This window comes from Morone saxatilis, unplaced genomic scaffold (genome assembly GCF_004916995.1).
Source record: "Morone saxatilis isolate NCDOM2014 unplaced genomic scaffold, NCSU_SB_2.0 Contig16, whole genome shotgun sequence".
Lineage (NCBI taxonomy): Eukaryota > Metazoa > Chordata > Actinopteri > Moronidae > Morone > Morone saxatilis.
This window is the reverse complement of record NW_023339718.1, coordinates 11,951,987-11,970,442: the sequence shown is the minus strand read 5'-3', so window position 1 is coordinate 11,970,442 and position 18,456 is coordinate 11,951,987. Positions and strand designations below refer to the sequence as shown.

At 42.7% G+C, this 18,456-nt stretch overlaps 1 protein-coding gene across 1 annotated transcript in view; it reads right to left on the bottom strand.

Moving 5' to 3' along the window:
• Positions 1-4,021: 4,021 nt before the first annotated feature.
• Positions 4,022-18,456, bottom strand: part of LOC118325981 (zinc finger SWIM domain-containing protein 6) — a 44,990-nt gene continuing 30,555 nt past the window's right edge. The window contains exons 6-14 of the mRNA XM_035658864.1: positions 17,630-17,800; positions 17,360-17,506; positions 16,801-16,947; positions 15,694-15,954; positions 14,591-14,726; positions 9,124-9,281; positions 8,783-8,946; positions 7,795-7,876; positions 4,022-7,686 (exon numbers count right to left, since the gene is read on the bottom strand). Coding sequence (XP_035514757.1) covers positions 6,821-7,686; positions 7,795-7,876; positions 8,783-8,946; positions 9,124-9,281; positions 14,591-14,726; positions 15,694-15,954; positions 16,801-16,947; positions 17,360-17,506; positions 17,630-17,800 — 2,132 coding nt within the window. The 3' untranslated portion in view covers positions 4,022-6,820. The remainder of the gene's footprint in view (positions 7,687-7,794; positions 7,877-8,782; positions 8,947-9,123; positions 9,282-14,590; positions 14,727-15,693; positions 15,955-16,800; positions 16,948-17,359; positions 17,507-17,629; positions 17,801-18,456) is intronic.

Sequence of the window (18,456 nt, the reverse complement as noted above, 5' to 3'; positions counted from 1 at the left end):
ATACATAGCTCAATATATTCCAATAGCTTATAATGATTACCGATATTGGAACCAATAAAACATTTGTGGGCCAGAAATTGTGAAAGAATAAAATTAAATGATGTGTGTAACTTTGTTCTAACATTTTATGTCCCTCCAAGGCTCGTTCCGCTCTGCCTGAAAACGGCGAGAATGTCAAAAGAGGTAAAAAAGATGGCACCACAGTGTGTGCTCAGGGTGTAAGTTATGGCCGTAACTTTCTCACTCTGTCAGACGCTTTAACCGTCTGTCCTGGAGGACACATTAACTTGGGATCCTTAAATAAAGTCCTTTAAATAAAGCTGGGGGAGTTAAATAATGAGAAAGCTGCTCCCACTGTCCTTTCTGCTTTTAAATGAACCTCTGCCTTTCTTATTAATGTCCCCTTATCGCTCATCACGGCCACTGACCCGCTGCTGTAACCCCTTTCCACTCAACCACATGAGAAGCTCCAGCAAGTGGTCGCCGCAGAAGTAATTGAGGGCAATTTTCAAATTAAAATTTAAACCCCTCGTCCATCTTCATGCGGTGGGAGGGGGTGGAGGAGAGGGGTTTAGGGGCTGATGACTTGATCAGGTTTTGCGAGCTGGGCAGGTACTCAGGCTGGGCGAGGTGGGATGATGAACGAGGGGCATTAATCTCTGTGACAGAGAGAGAGGAGTTAGCAGCGGTGATAGCAGCGCTAACGGCTTTAATTAGCATTTAATCAGACGCCTCGGGGCCGATGGAGGGGGAGAGAGAAGATCAAACTCCAACGGCCTCCTGTAAGAAGAGGAGGAAAAGAAGACAGTCCCTGTGGTAGCCGGGCTGATGCTGCAGGCTGTTTTGAAGAACACACGCCTATGATCCTTTTTTTGTACTCCTGTAATGATAGCAAGCTCGATGCACCACAAAGGCCCTGGACCTTTTGCAGAAAGCAGTATTGTTAGAAGAAAATAGACTGCACTCTCAGATACTCTAAATGTTCAGGCTGTGGGCTTTTCCTGGATAGTTTGGCTTCACAAGTACTTGAAAGATTATTATGGATTATAATTTGCAGACAGGGGTGATTAGGGAATTAGTATAAAACTCTGGGGTATATTCTGGGGTGCAAAGCATATCATAGATTTCTGACCATGAATATTCTTTGGACTCCAGATATACTACAAATTATAGAGTTGTAGAGTGGGATGAGTTACTTTGAGGATCTGTTCATTTTCTCCATAGTCCCTATAGTTTCCATCCAAATGTAGTTAAAAGTTTAACCAACCATTTTGAGGAATATTATCAGAAGAAAATGGAAATGAATTTGTGTTTTAATCTATTACCATTATGCAATTATTAGGAGTTGGTTCATCAAGATAAACAACTGGTTTCACTCATTCTCAAATTAGGTGCCAGTAAACTCAAAGAAAAGGAGAGGGTGCAACAAGGAGCATTACGGTAAGTCACTTAGGTTTAAATTCTGTTGCATGCAACTAAGAGAGCAAATGCTAATAGAAAGGGACACTAAATAAAACATTTAGCAGTTTCAGTCAAGTCATTTTCTGAGTCTATGTCAATTTTAGATGAATTCTGCAACTCCATTTTGTTTTGTTCCCAATAGCAACAGTGAAGTGTTTTGAAGTTGCTACAGCCCTGATTCACAGCTTTGACTGGTTTCTTCTCCATAGCAATGGTGGCAGTTCAGGCTCACTGGTACTGCAGTATTTAGAGCCATCAGCAATACCAAACTACACAGGGTTTTTCGTGACCCACAGATGCCTGGCTGAGATGAAATGTTTGCCCAACCCACTTTTAAATCCAATATTACCAAACTACTGGCCACATCTGCAGCCTGTGCAAGTTGACTTAATGTATCTCCCAGCAAAAAAGAAGAATACAGCGCCAGATTCTGTGGAAAGCGATCTGTGAGATTACAAAAAATAACGTTGAAGATCCCAGATAACAGGTAAAGAAAATGTTTTGCATGGGGAACACTGTGTGAACAAATCACATAGTAACATATGGAGTCCTGAGGTCACAAATGGGGCTAGGAAAAACATGATTTCTCAGAAAAAAAGCCGAAACAATTAAATGAAGTAATTGAAAACAGTATTATCCAGGAGATGCCCATGTTTTTGAGGAACATTGAGGATGTTATTAAAAGAAAATCTTGAAATGAGAATTTACAGGGCGAGATAAATACCCCTACATGTGAAGGGACCCATAGCAGTTGAACTGTATAGTAGCATCCCAGGTTTTTTTTTTATGTGCCATTTTTGCATATAACACACTGACAAAAAAAACTGTGATGACATTAACACAATATCATTTGTGGAACCACAATGAACAAAAAACTGGTTTGCAGCAGCAGATTTTTAAAAATGGTGGCTGAAATAAAATGCTGCCAGTACTCGACCAATCACAAATGTTCTGCACTGCAAGCTTCACATCCAACGTTCCTGTGGAAAATACTACCCCCGGGGCAGAGACTGTTTGGGGGGTCCCTGGAACTTCGTTTAGACGCTGGTCCTCCAAAGGTTCCTAGTCCCTGGGGAAAGTTCCTGCGGTGGAGAAACGGCTTATGTCTTACACATCATTGAACCTCAGAAACACTTTGCTTTTGGTTTGAAAATATGCTTTCTGTATGTGAAACTATAAAGAATAATAGATCTATAGTTCTACAAGAAAATGTCAAGCCCTTGATGTGTTGCGAAGCCATGGCGTGGTGCGTGTGTGATGGTGAAAGAGAGGGAGTGAATGCTCTAGATAGGAGTTTTGATGGTAACGGTGAGGAAGAGGGCTTTTGGCATGAAAGGGGCCAGTGTGTGATCATGATGTCATTAGGAGTATACAGTGAGACAGACCGGAGGAGGCTGCTGTACCGCGCTACACCCAAGGGACGTCATTACCAACTGGAACTGAGCAGGGACCTGAGCACAGGTCAGACACACAGGAAGTTGTCTAGTACACACACACACACACACACACATGAACAAGTGTAGGCTGCATGGATACACACATACATGTGTGTTTTTATGCTCTGACTGACACACACACGCTATTTCTCACAGGCATGCATCCATCACATAACAAATGGACAGTTCTGTCTGGCCTCTGACAGCAGACGGGTTCTTTTGTTACTAAACCTGACGAATTCCTCAATATCTAAGTGGACACCTCTATGGACAAATGTGCCTCATTAATGAGCACACACAGATGGACAACACACACGCACACACGCAGACACACAGGCGTGGACTGAGAGCTCGTGCTGTGCTAAGTTGCAGTGTGTATACCGGTGTAGCCGCCTGCGCTTCATTACTGTTCACACACAGACAGTTGCAGTGTTTTTGTGTCAATGTTTAATGAGGGGCTGGGAGTCTGGGGACCTTACTGCTGTCAGGAGCTCCTGTAGTCTGGAGCTACCACCTGTTCCCATTCGCTCCCTAAAGGCCTTAACAGACACAGACACATACACACACACACACACACACACACTCACACTCACAAAAAGACAGACACACAGAGGCATGCAAACAAGAAGGAGCACGCAGAAAAACATGTCTAAACACACACACACCTGACAAACTACATACACTGATTTAGTCATCCTGTGGCACCACTGTCAGTGTTGGATGCATGTAAACAGGTTATTGTGGTTGGCTGAGCCTGGCTGCCTGACAGAAGCTACAAAGACCATGGGAATATCAATTGATACATTTCATATTCCTCGTCAGCTTGCCTGAGATGACAGCGTGAAAGCTGCTGCCAGTGAGAGTGATCCCTCTTTGCCTTTTTCTGACACCACTGTTTGATGGAGATCTGAACCATCCTGACTGATCGGCGCTCGCTGATACACCGACCGACGCACGTCTTCAAGCTCACAGACCGCGTCCCATAACAATCCACGACAGACCTTTTGAGACAAAAGTGCAGCTGTACAAAAAAAATAAAAATTTCCTGTGTTGGGGTGCAAAAAAGCAGAGGACATAGAATATACATTTCAAAAAACTAACTTTTATTAAAACAAAAAACAAAAACAAAAAAAATCAATTATTGACTCATTAACAAGATTATAAAACAGTGATTTAGTTACATAAATAAATTGATATCGGTGTATCAAATCTTAATTTCATAAGCATGTATACATGGGTCATTGTAATAAATAAAATGGGAGAGCAGAAGATTCCTACACATAAAAAAAGAAAACAAAAAAAAAAAAAACAGCTAGAAAGACTCAGAGGAAATTGTTTCTGAAGAGAACAAGAGACACTGGACAACGTATTTTTTCACCAAACACACGTGAGGAATTGCTTTGTTAAAGCATGGGTTACACAGCCATTCACTTACTAATTAAGGACACTAAAGCTGGGACCAAGGTGGGTTGTCTCTCACCTCTTAGAACGCGTTTGGTTGTTAGATAGATCTCCTGTTTGGTTACTTTAAAGCGTTAAGACAAGGCAAGAGAAAAGGCTGCTTTTATCTTTAATGAACATGATAGAAAAAGATGCACAGTAAAAAAAAGAAAAATCAGACATGTAAAGAAGGTAAAAAAGGCAAGTAATGATAGGACAGCTGAACAATGCAGAGGACACTGGAAATTCTGCAGTGAATGAAAGAAGAACTGAGGAGACTCGATTTTTAATCTTAGCTAGTTTGAACCTGTGCATAAATATCATTGTGAGTCTTGTTGAGTTGCACAACTATGAAGTTACTTTGACAAGGGTTATATTACTGCAAAATGAGGCAGACTTCAGCCACGAAATGTCCTTAAATGCATGTAAGGCTGGACACATAATACATGATTTTTAACCAGATTCATCTCCAATTAGCTCCTGTATAAAGCACATTATAGTTATTTTTCCCCATAGGATCCTATGGAAAACTAGGCTAGTGCAACAGCTTACATGCATAATTAAGTACTTTCAAACATTTATTGACCAATGGCCTGAAGTAGTCTACCTCCATCCCCTATCTATGCTTTAGTCAGCAGGAATGAACAACAATGTTTTTCTCCGCCTTCACAATCTGACTCATCCTGCATTTCTGACGGGATCCAGCGTCTCAAATGTGAACACATGAGGCCTTGAGAGTCCAAAAAGCCATCAACAAGGTCAGTCTAGTCCTTCTGATATGTTCTGTTTTCAACAAAAGAGAAAAAAAGAGAAGACAAAAGAGAGAAGGAGAGCGAGAGAGAGAGCAAACTACAGCGGCTTCAAGTATTTCACATTACATAGAATACTCTGTATAAATTAGTTAACATATACTTTCAGATCCTCCATATTCAGACATATACTATGGCATATATACAGAGTACAATAAATGCTCACTCATGTTGTGTCATGTTTTTGTCTTTTTCCTGTAGTCAGTCGTTCATTTGTTCCGCCTTTTTTCCTGTGTAGAGAAATCCCTGAGAACGTTCTGGTTGACAATTACTGAAGTTTCCACACAATGAACTATAACAGTAGAAAGTCTAATTTCTATGATTCACATGCACAGAGGGAAATGACACTGGCCTAGTCTGGAAATACCATACAACGGTGGCTGTAGAGATGAGAGGGGACTGACATACTGACACATCTTCCAAGTGTGTTAGAGCCAATTTTTTTTGGGGGGTGTAAGTACCGATGCCAGGGCAGTGACGTACAGCAGAGCTGAGCGCAGAAACACCTCAGCAGGAATCTGACTCCACATCTCCTCATAATAACCTTGGTCTCACTGTTTAATTAACACTGTCAGCTATCATAGATGATAAATATCATGATAGCAAAAAAAAAAAAAAAAAGGGAGCAGGTTCAATACCGTATCATGAGGTAGTTGTCTCCCTCTGGGTATCTACTTTAAACTAGAAAACTCAACTATAACGGTTATTTAGTCAAACTTGGGCCATTAAAAATCACAGCTGTACTACATTACATTAAGGAAACAATAATACTCATTATCTTTGTCTAATGTGCCATCATTGTAGTGCCTGCATACTGTCCTCTGTCTAAAACAGGTACTCATTATGGAGGTGGGGAAGATTACAACCATAACAACAACACGAGTTAGCTAAGAGCATTGTTGTGTGTAATGAAGCTAATGCCTGGGACCCAGAGAAAACTAATGGCTGCTCAAGTGCTGCTGCTGCTGCTACTGCTGTGTCTTAAGAAATGCTGATGGCGGCTTTCTGTCAGTGCTAACCCAAGCTGTGCCGAGCTAAGCTGTGCAGTGCTGCCCAGCGCCCACTGCTGAGGGCCTGGACAGAGGGAGGTGCTCTGTGTGGTTTAAAGCCTTAGTTTCTCTTTGAGGATGCCGAGACGTTGGTTTTCTTCTTCTTCTTCTTCTTCTTCTTTTTTGTTTTTACATGAGCGCTATTGTAGAAGGGCTTCAGCCACTTGACAACATATAACTCAATATACACTGAAAAAGGGAAAAAAAGATGCTTTAAATCATAAAAATAAAAAAGGAACAAAAATTTTAAAAAAAGCCATTTCACTTTTCATTTTCCTCTCGCACACATGTAGAGAAATACACACAACATTCACAACATGACAAATTTCCTCTCTTCTGAAAAATAAAAACACTTCTGTACACATAGTAGTAATAATATTATTAATAATAATAATAATAGTAATAATGTTTATAACAATAACAACAGCAAGAACAATAATACCGCGTGTGGCTCTGTTGATTTTTTTGTCATCTTTTCCTTTCTCTTTTTGCTTCATTCTACAAGTCACATCCCTCTTTTTACTTGTCTATTTTATAAGTCCAAAAGAAGTTCAAAAGGCAGACTCAAGTTAATAGAAAAGTACTAGAGTGGGAGGGGAGCTTTTGGCGACCCCCAGCCTCACCCTCAGCCGAACCTCTCCCTCACAAGCATCATTAGTTTCTTTTTGCCCTTGTAGATCTGTTTCAGGTTGTCTATGAACTGGGTGAACTGAATGTGTCCGTCGTGAGCCATCATGAAAGTCTCCCGGGCCTTCCCCAGGAACTCGATGAACTCGCTGTAGTGGCGCGGGCTGATGTGTGTGAGCCGCGAGTGCGTGGTGTTGATGTAGGCCCCGATGGTTGCGTCCAGCAGCTGCCTTAGCGGCGCCTTGTCCAGGGGCATCAGCTTCCCAGAGTTCCTGCGACTGTGCAGTGCCGAGACCATGCCCGGCGTGGTCAGCGTGCACCTCCGCAAAATGTCAGAGAGAACGGTGGCGCACTTCACGCTCTTCACCACCAGGGGGATGACGGCGGCAAGCTCGTTTTTCCCCAGCGAGTGGCTGAGCGCACAGGCCCACAGCACGTCGTTGATGGCCGGGTGTGTGTCCTGGTTGTAACTGAGGTTCAGATGAGCCATGGCTAACGTTGCCAGCTTATATGCCCTCATCGGGTAACCGCGGTGTTCCATGTAGCGTGCTATAGTGAACAGCTGTGTGTAGCTCATCCCTGTCGCCGCCGCGTCCAGTACAATCTGGTAGGCTGTCTCGAAGGCAATGTGGTCCTTTTCACAGAGTGTAAGAGCAGAGAGGGCGCAGTTCTGGGGGTCCTTCATGGCACACTGCAGGGCGAGGGTCCGGGCAGATGAAGCCAGGTTCTCCTGCTGGTGGCAGTCCAGGTGCAGGCGGACGATAGTGCTGTTGGACATGACAGTGGTGGCCACGATACTGGTGGCTTCTGTGGGGGTGAAGAGGGTGAACCAGCTCTGCATGATGCTGTCCAGTGCGTACACACCTGGCAGACACGAATGGGACAGAATGATGAGAAAGTTGGAAAATTAAGCCATCAGATCGAGTACGTCATGGAACAATAAAACAGAAACAAGTAACCAGGCTCACTTACCCACTTCAGTGGCACATGTGACTAACCAGCGCACCATCTCTCTCCTCCTCCAGTTTAATGTAGACAGAGTTATTCTCATCACCTGAGGAAGATTGGAAAGAAAAGGGCGGAGAATGACAGGTGAGTTGTAGAGGAAACTGAACAAGGAAACTATCTCCATCATTCCCATTGAAGACTATGTTAAATATTTTTTGTTACCTACTCCAACTGTCACTTCAACAGTGTTATAGTTGAAGAACTGTAAGGGCAATACTGTATTACATCAATCATTAAACAGACACATTTAATGTTAATTTGTCATCAAACATACTTAAACCCTTTTTCTGTTTCACTCCACATTTGCATTTTCTAACTGGCTGAGGGACACAGCTGCTGTGAGGATGTCAAACCTTCAAAGTAAATACTTAAATAATGGAATGTATGGTGACATTGCAAGGAATATAGTCTCTCCTAGATCAGTCTGGTTTACTACAGAAGAATAGACTTGAAAATGGCAAAGATGAAAAAACAACAATATTTCCTACCACATTTTCTGTGTAGAAATCAATTACACAATCTACCTATATAATAAAGACTGTATTTATCAAAAAGTTTTTCATATGACAAAAAAAAATGAAGCTTTAAACCAGTCTGATAATCACTTCATTTTGTGAGTTTTTGAAGCAGAATAAAATTTGATTTCAGAAAGGATACACTAAGTTGGATCTGTAATGGTACTGTGACATCTCGTGGGAGTCATGAGGTCTAGCGATTGCTCTGCATGGCCATATAACGGCCATGGAATATGAAGTCATTTAACAGGAACGACTGCACCCTATAGTGCAAATATTGTTCCCTCATGATCTTCCTCTATATTCCTCTATCTTCCAAGAAGATAATGCCACCAAAACCTTTTTTCATGAACACCAGAATAAACTAACTGAATAACTGAACCATTACGACATTTACAGTAGATTTCTTCCTCAAGAGCTGTAAGCTTTTCCCGTACCTGCAGTCCCAGCTCCAGAGAGACTTTGAGAAGTGTGATGTCAGGCAGGCTGTCCATCAGAGTGGCGATCTTGAACGCATCCTGTGCCAGTTTGAAGATATGAGACGAGGAGTGAATGTTTTTCTGGATGGACTCCAGGACTGTCTCCAGCCTCCGACTGTCACCTGGAAGGGAATCGAACACAGGGATGCTTTAGAGTAGGATAGAAATTACTGCTGCACTTATTTGTATTAATGTGTTTTTTGCTAATGCTATCTGAGAATCATCAATATCATCGAGTAAGTTACCAGGATAGACCTTGTTCTGTGTACAATATGTGTGTTTTGTGAATATATCTGCACCTTTGGCAGCAGTGAGCATGGTGGAGGCCAGCTCACACTGCTGAGACTCTATGTGGCTCAGGGTGAACCAGCGCGGGTAGCGGTTGGGCACCACGGACACGATGTGGTGGGGTCTCGACAGGTCACCGGACGAGGCCGTCGACTCCAACACTGGCAACCTGACAGAGAATTAGTCACAGAAAATTAGGTCAGAAAAGCGCTCTTCTGCAGAAACCATTCCACTTGAATTAAATACATAACATAAAATAATATGGTACATTGTACCAGAGCATGAAAAAAAGGGGTGTTAGGGTAAGAAAGACAGAGTGGTAGAGAAATGGAGAGAATGATAATTGGACACTAAAGGTCCATGAATCATCAAACAGTGAAATCACTTCTGTCTTCATACAGTAACAAGCAGACAGACAGAAATACTGTACAGACAGAAAAAGTCTTCATTATGATGGTCTGAAAGTGACTTCAAAATGAAAATGACTTTAGTGATCACAGGGGGATTAGAGTTAGTCTATCCCTGCAATTTACTTCCAACCTAGTATTTAATCACCTAGAAACCAAGGTATAATTAGTATTTTCTTCACTCTAATTGGTCATAATGAAGTCAGAGCCGCGCAACACCTGCTAGTGGATGAAGGAGCTTCACTAGTTTCTCTCTCTCATTATAATAACACTGACAGGCCCAAGTTTTCTCCAGCACCACAAGCACCACCACCATTACCACTGTGGCCGGCTCATCTCCTATTCTGCTTCACTTCTCTTCCCTCTGTTCCCACCTCAGTTTCAAAGGTCTTCCTTCCTTCAGAAGACAGCACAACCTGGCCTTCTCTCAGCCAATCACAAAGCTAATTGAGTCCACGGGGAAATTAAGGAATTCACCTTCCAGCCCCGTAAGGCTGGACACACATCAAACAAATACCGACACACATGAATGAAAAGAGCCAGCACACGCATGCATGCACACACACACACGCTCAGCGAAAGAGACACACACACACACACACCTGCCCTTTTGAAAACACATCAAAGCAGCCCGGTAAATGCAATGTGATGCTAAATGCCAGTTTCAATTTCAGAGCAAAGTGCATGTGATACTGTTGCCACCTGAGTGAAGGCATGTACAAAAACAGCCTCTTCGTCACTCGGTTTTGCCCAAGAGGGCACAAGCGAGCCTCGTCTCGAAACGAGGTGACAAAAACTCAGTCGAGATGCATGCGAGTGTGAACACTGACACTTAGTGTAAAATGGAGAAGTTTGGAAGCCCTAGCAACAGCCGGGTTCACTCCACACACATCTAAAGAGCTGCTAAAAGCTTCCACCACACTGGGGCCTTCTGGAAGATTCCTGGGGTGTAGCAAAGCAAAAAAAAAGAGCCCTGGGTAAAGATGGAGGCCTCATCAACATTCCTGTCTTTGTTTGGTTTTCACCAGAGACCCAGAGGCCTCCATTGGATAGGAGCTTGAGAGGCCTGGCCTGCTGAAAAATAACCTCCTCAAAATGTTGGGAGGAAAATCCATACTGGGCTATTGTTCTATGGGAACCAAAAAGAAAATAAATGATGAAAAAACCCTAATGGGGTGCTCTGAAGCATTCAATCCAAGCACAAGTACAGTACATTCTCTGCTACGGTAGCGTTCTCATCGAGCGCCTTGTTAAACTACTGCAAATCGGTGCATACTGGCTATAAACACGATCATCTTCTCTATGCGATAGCACTATACAAACTCTCAACTTAATGTCAAGTGCACTCAAAACATCAAATTAAACGCATATTTCTTTACAGCACTGCCGTGACTGGATATAAGCATGTATTATCAATGATATATAAAACACTAACAGCGAGCTGGAAGAGGCAATCAATTCCTGTGTGAGGTAGTGAGGGGGAGGGGGAGCTCTGGTGTCAAACGGGTCCTGTGGCACTGTAGCACCCTGTCACATCTGAAAGGGACACAGCAATACTTATCGCTACAGAAATATTCAAGGGCAGTGGTGTGGAGGAAGTCTGCGAGGGACTACGGAAGACAGATATTTAGCAGCGACTCATGGTAGTTTTTTGGGGTTTTTGGTACTGGGAGGATTATTTATGAGGCAGTCACTAGCACATATATACTGAATTGCATATTAACATATTCAAATCCACATATAAGTGACAGAGAGGAAGAAACTTTGATAAAAAGCAGTCTTCTCAGGTTTTACCTAAATCCTGAGGCCTTTTGGGTTTCTGGTCAGTATCACCATGACTACTGACCTCTCTACCTCATGCTCCTTCCCCCCTCAGACTGTAAACACCCTTCACTTTAATAATCTATCAAGCACACATCGATCAACCAAGTGTCACATCCGCTGGAAGACCTCCACTCTATACACAAACTCAAAGTTGGAAACCTTCGTAATGTCTGACGGGAGGGATCAATTCTTACATGACCCGAAACGTAACCCCAAATTTTATTTCACTCCTCTAAAGTGTCTCAGATGCTTGAAATGACGTCTGCTTTCAGTAAAGCCTCATCTCCCACACAGCAAATACGCATCCAAATGTCTTCATCGTCAGTTAAAAAACTCAAAAATATCAACCTCTCAGTGATCTATCTTCTCTCCATTTCTTTTTGTTTTTCAAGGTGTCGAACAAGTTTTATGAGCACAAAGAGTAAAAGGATTTTCTACAACTCAGAGGTTCATGTAATCGTTTAACTGAATTAAAACACAAAGATATACACTTGCACAGTAATACTTTCTACTCCAGGGTACAGTATCTGTGGTGATAGTGCAGTAGTTTTGGTCCACATGCTTAGAGATATATATATATATATATATATATATAACAAGATGCTGATGATATTGCACCATTGCACCAACAAGTGGTTTACTTTGTGTTATTTTTTAGATTAGGGTTCTACATACAAAGCATATGATCAGTTTATAAAATATAATGCACTGCTACCGACACTACCCAAGATTATATGTTGAAAATAGCTACACTTCGCTAAACACTAAATTGCAGCATACATGTTATGCATCACTAATAATGGTCAATAATGGTCCATTAATATAATTATACATCACTTACAGGGGCCATTATGGGTATGTGTTTTTACTTGTAGTCATATTTTTACAGTGTAGTATGGGTACTTTTTTAGTAATCTGAATATTTCCTCTGCTACTGTAACTATGGATTCCCTGCATCTTAATTTGAATTAAAATTTTTCATACAAACATTTGCATGATAAAATTATGAAAATATAAAAAAACATTGTATTTTCAGGTGGTATCAGACTGTGCAGGGCTACACAGTTTGGCCTAACTTCAAGTGTAAGTGTGAATGTCATTGGCATATCATCGTCCTATTATTGTATCCTCAGACTACAGTTGTGATACACAGGGCTGTATATTCAAAGATTATGGATTATGCAGAGGATCAAAGGTTGCGGATTACAGCGAGGATCTAGATTCATTAGCATTGGAAGACTTGTATCTCATATGGAAATCTCATATGATAACAAGCGGCTGGGATTTGTCTCTTTGGCTTCCAAAGAGTTGCGATAAGGACAGTCTCTGGAGAGAGCTTCTTCTGTGGCTGCAGTCAAAATCTGGGCAGACCGTGAACCAGTAGGCAGCTCCACTGTTTTTGTGTTGGCCGCTCACACCAAGCCATCGCGCAGCATATGCTGCTCTCACACGCTTTAATTAACCTCATGCACAGCGCATAAACACACACACACACACACACACACTAAAATACTCTGCTAAATCTACTGCATATGCATTTGTGTATGGAGGCAGATTACTTCCTTGAATTAAAAAAAAAAGCTGGAGAGCAACTGTGAAGACGAAGACAAACAGAGTAAGCAAGTGAAAAAGTGTGTGTGTGTGTAAATGAGCAAGAGAGCTAGACTTTCTCTCTCTCCTTGTATCAATGATAGTGTGATAATGGGTCCATTAAAATAGCCCTGGTTCCTTTACCTCCTCCTCTATATTTAACTGTCCGCCGTCCCGTGGGAGCAGGGAGGTATATGCTATCATATTACACTACGCTACATTACACACATTCATTATGTGCTGAGTAGACACCCCTGGCTCCCAGGAGCACCCATAAGTGGCCATATTATTCTAAATCGCCGGTTTCACACCACAGGAGTGAGGATGGAGGAGGTGAGGGGAGGAAATGGGGAAGGTGAAGAAAAGTGGCAAGGGAGGCAGGGAGGGGAGTGGCTGACTCAGGGAAAACAGGTTTGGGACGTGGGTTTAGAGGCAAGGAGGGGACACTCAGCGGTTGGATGTGCAACCTTGAAACCACAGAGCCCCTAAATGAGAAAGCCAACCATGTTGTTTTGGTTTTGTAAGCACATTATTTCAATTCCTGACGCCTCCTAACCGGTTAACTGGAGAAAAGTGTAAACGATGTGTTTGTTGTCCGTTTGTTCTCCGTTCGGCCGACTGTGACACATGCCGGTACAAGCCGGAAAAACTCACTTCTCATTCATTCACTAATCATTTGCCAGTTTCTCAGCGATGGAGAAGCCTAGCTTTGTAGAAACACAACAAACATCTTACCCACACTGCCCTCTCCCTGTTGGCCCTGCGTGTGTGTGTGTGTGTATGCTTCCTCCTCATTACAGCCACACTAATTACACTCTCATTAATGTAATTAATATTCACTGATCCAGCTCCCACTAGTCACAACATCAAAACACAGCAGCGCAGACTGATTAACACACATACACATGTACACATTGTCCACAGATGAATACACACAGAAGCTTAATATAGAGAGATCACATGGAAAACGCACAGTCAGACCCAGGACGGACCCCAAATAAACACATGGGCACACACACGCGCACACACAAGCGCACATAAAAACGCTCTATATTTTTTTTACTGTCCTTGTATTTCTAAAATCCTCTTATAATAACCATGATTCAGCCACAGTGTCTGAGTTTAAAGCTTGAGGAAAGCACGCACAAGACTGCAAACAAACAGAGAGGTCACTACACACTATCTTGTAATGTTTAGGTTAGTTACTTTAGTTGTATTAGATGCATTACAATATCAAACATTTTTACAAGGTTAAGAGTTTTGGATTCTGGACAAATCTGAATTTGATCAGGTGATTAACAACTGAAATCTGAGTGCGTTGAGTTTGACTGCAATCTGCAAAAGGTACTAAACAAGCGATGCAGAGTCTAATTACAGTCAGATGATTATAAGAAGTCTGAGGTTTTGGTCTCCACTTTAGAAAAACAGACATATTTTGTGAGTGGCCACCCTCTATTTAAGAGGTTTCCATTGTAATTTTTTAAAAGGCTCCATTAGCTCAAACTCAGGAGGACATTCTTAATCCAAGGATCAGCATTTAATTCTACAAATGAAAATCAATAAAATTTGATTTACAAGGTTTTGACATGATTACAGCAGCACACACACATACGCGCACGCACACACACGCGCACGCACACACACTGAAGAGACCTACCGCATGGCTCTCAGTGCAATTTTGTACGCCAGTTCAGCGTCGTGAGGTAGGAGAGAGGTAAAAAGATAGCGGGCGAAGGTGTGCATGGGAACACTCTCTCTGTGGACGATCTCTCCAAGGCCAGAGTATGGACCAGCTGCTCAAAAAACACAGAAAACAACACACACACACAAAACGGGGGCTGTTTTTAGTGACAAGTGGAAGAAATTCACTGATAAAACAATTATCTCTGTCATGTCAACAAAGGTTATGGTGTTTTCATCAAATTTATGCTATACAAAGTATAAATACACAACAAAACAACAACAGAATTTTCATTTTGTTGCATACTGAGTTATGCTTTTTATGGTATACTAAGGAGTGACTTATCTGGTCTATCCCTCCCACCCTGGAAGAGACAAAGCCACGCGGCATTAAAGCAACCTGTGACGTCAAGAACCATATGGTCGTGTGTGCAGACTTGGCCTCACACTCTCTCCCTTCCCTCCCCCTCGTCTCTTCCTGCACTTCCCCTCGTCTCTGGTGGGTTATTTTAAACCCCAACAGACTCCTAAGCCACAGACCACATCACACAGTGGCGCGGCTGCAGCCTCCAGGGGCCCACAGAGGCCTCGGAGCCTGGTGCTCTATTAGTAATGGAGCCAGAGGTGGGTGGTCGCAGGGCTGGGGTTTGGGTGGGGACTGGAGTGGAGTTTGACTGGGCAGGGCCCTTCAGGATGTGCCACCCCCCCCCTCCTCTCCCTCCTCTTGCCTTTCCCATAACCAAACTCATTCTGTTTCAGCCCCAGTCCTGTAAATGTACACTGTTGTATGTGCACGCATGTGTGTGCTGACACAATACCCCTGGTGTTACTGTGTAAAGAGCTCATTTTGGTCTGGCCCAGGGCAGCTCAGCCTCTATTTGCACCACAAAATGAAAGGATAATAAATAGTGAGACAGAGTCCAATGTGTTTCTTCCTGTTTTAGCAAGAATGTGTAGGTTCTTGGTGCGTGGGTGGGAGAGAAAAGAAGGAGAGGAGGTGCGTCTGTATGTGTGGAGACTGCTGGGAAGTGTAGTGAAATGAAGGGACAATAGGGGTGAATTAACTTTTTGCTCTCTCACCCTCTAGTAGAAAGACGGCCTGTTTACGGAAGATTTTGACCAGGGAGTCGTCCAGTTCCACTTCCTGCAGCTTGGCCAATAGCTGCTCTTCATTGCGACACACCTTCTCTTGAGCGTACAGCCCATCGGGCATCACCCGCTGCTGGCCTAAGCCGATGAGAGCCGTCTCCACTGCCAGCGCCACATACGATTCACCGTCTCCTAGCAATCGCTGCACGGGCATTCGCTGTAGTTCTGCTCGGCTTACAACACTGGAGCAGTCTGTGAAGGAGAGAGAGAAGAGAAAATAGAGTTAGATGAGGAGAAAGGGAGCTGAAACAAAGGCACTGACTTGGCACAAAGTGGTAGTCAATGTCTGTGTTATTCTCTGAGGTTTTGGACACTAGATGAGACTGTCTCCTATGGAAAACCACTGTGTCAGTCACACAGTAGAGGTCTGACCCAACGACCATCCAAAATAAAGATGGCTCAGGAGCATTCCTCTGTTCATTTCTCTACCTCAGAGGAGAGGGCTATTTCTGTGAGCAGAGGAGGCAATGAGGGACAGAGTGATCGCGGAGCGTAGGAGAGGAGAACTGAAGAATCAGGAGAGGAGGCATGATAAGATAAGACAAACAGACTGAAGGTGAATGTGCCCTTAAGTAACATACTTTCTTACATCTGCAATTTAATTTAAATATGAAAGACCTGACAAATACGTCTTATTATGTGCCTAAAGCCTAAAAAGTTACTCTACAAGGCAGGAATTTGAGTATAAATCCATACTAAAAATCAGTCCCTGGGAATATACAGCATGTTGAAAAATGCACATTTTATAAAAATGTTTATGAACCTTCATGATTATAGCCCTGTCCATTTTGGATAATGCTATACTTATATGTTGCCCGTGTATACAGTATGTTATTATACAGCATATATTTCATATACAAATCATATACTACAAGAATGTGGTACTAAGAAAGCATACACAAAACATACAGTATAATCTTTTTTGGATTTGTGTTGGCTTAGAAGTTTCATACGCTGCCATAGCACCGGAGCTATATTTAAGTAAACATGTGTGAATTTGTTTGATTCAGGATGCCAGTTACTGTAAGTCAGCAGCACCTGAGAGGTCCAAGCAGGTGTTAGCGCCCTCCTCTCCCACTCGTCCTGACTCTGTCAGGGTGCTGAACAGGGTACCAATGGGATCCAGGGGGTGTCCTACCCAGCCCTCCATGTTGGTTATGGAGGTATGGCCTTTATGGAGCAACTCTGAGACAAGACAGAGAAGACAAAGATTTTTAACTGAAATATATATGTTTAAAATGACCAGCACTAGGAAAATGAACACTTTTTAAATCAAATGAAATGATAAGGACAGTTAATGAAAATAAACTGAACTTGCTTTTGAAAGAAAGGTGTTATTTCAACAACCATGCAAGAGTTTTTTTTTTTTTGCTATTGGCAATTAATTACTCTGGTTTCCAAAAATAGATGACTTAAAAACAAGCTTTACAGCGGGAGGATTTTTTGATAATTTTTTCTTGATATTCCAGGGTATTTATGTATGGGATGGATGTAGGATGACGGTGTTTGTATGTATGATAAGTTAGTGAGAATGAGTCACTTGCTAATTTGTATTCTGACCATATAGAAAAAGTTGAAGAATAAAAACTAGCTTCACCTTTCTTATGTCGGCGGAAGTGCTCCAGTTGCCTCTGCTGTTGCCGTCGTAACGTGTTCACCACAGCGATGGCCAGTCGAAGGGCTTCTCTTGGGTAACCATGCGAACGCAGGGCATCCACCCTGGCACAGGCCGTTGGGACATGTTCTGACGAAAATACAAAGTTTTAACCCCAATATCCTTTCATTGGCTACTAGACTTTCTAAGTATGTGCATGCATAACTAATATGACACATGCACTCACACACACCTACATACACACAGACTCACCATGCCACAAGGGCCAGCCGCGTGCGTCAAAGAGGGATCCCTCCTGGTTGTCATGGTAACAGTAGTTAGCATAGAGGTCACTGGCGATAATGTGCTGGAGGTGTCGGTCCTGCCAGTGTAGGTCACAGGCCTCAATGGCCCGTGTGAACACAGTCCTGTGGGGACGCATCTCTGTAGAAGAAGAAGAGGAGGAGAAGTGAGGAGGAGGTGTTAGTGAAATCAATCACCTTCAGTGAGAAAAAGGCAGGCACGGTCCATGTGCATGGTCATTTGGTTTTGTCTTTTTTGTCTTAAATGCCCTTGTGTTTCAATATCTATTAATAACATGTTAATTTTTGGGACATAATTACTATAAACAAACTCAACCATCACCTACACTACTAACAAGAGTGGGAGTTTTAAGGGAGAGAGACACTGTTTTCAGCTCAGGGGAGGATCTAGAGAAATATTCATGGGGTGGCAAGAGGGTGGCATGGAGACTTTAAGGAATGGCAGAAATACACGGATCAGCCATAATAACAGTATGACCGGGTGGTCATAATGCTATGCAGCCCCATACGCAACCGACTGCGTTCACCACTTTTGATAGGTACTGACCACTACAGACCGGGAACACTTCACAACAACTACAGCTTTGGAGATGTTCTGACCCAGTGGTCTAGCCATCACAATTTGCCCCCTGTCAAAGTCGCTCAAATCCTCACGCTGCCCATTTTTCTGGCTTCTAACACATCATTTTGAGGACAAAATGTTCACTTGCTGCCTCATATATCCCACCCACTGAAAGGTGCCATGATAACAACATAATCAGTGTTATTCACCTGTCA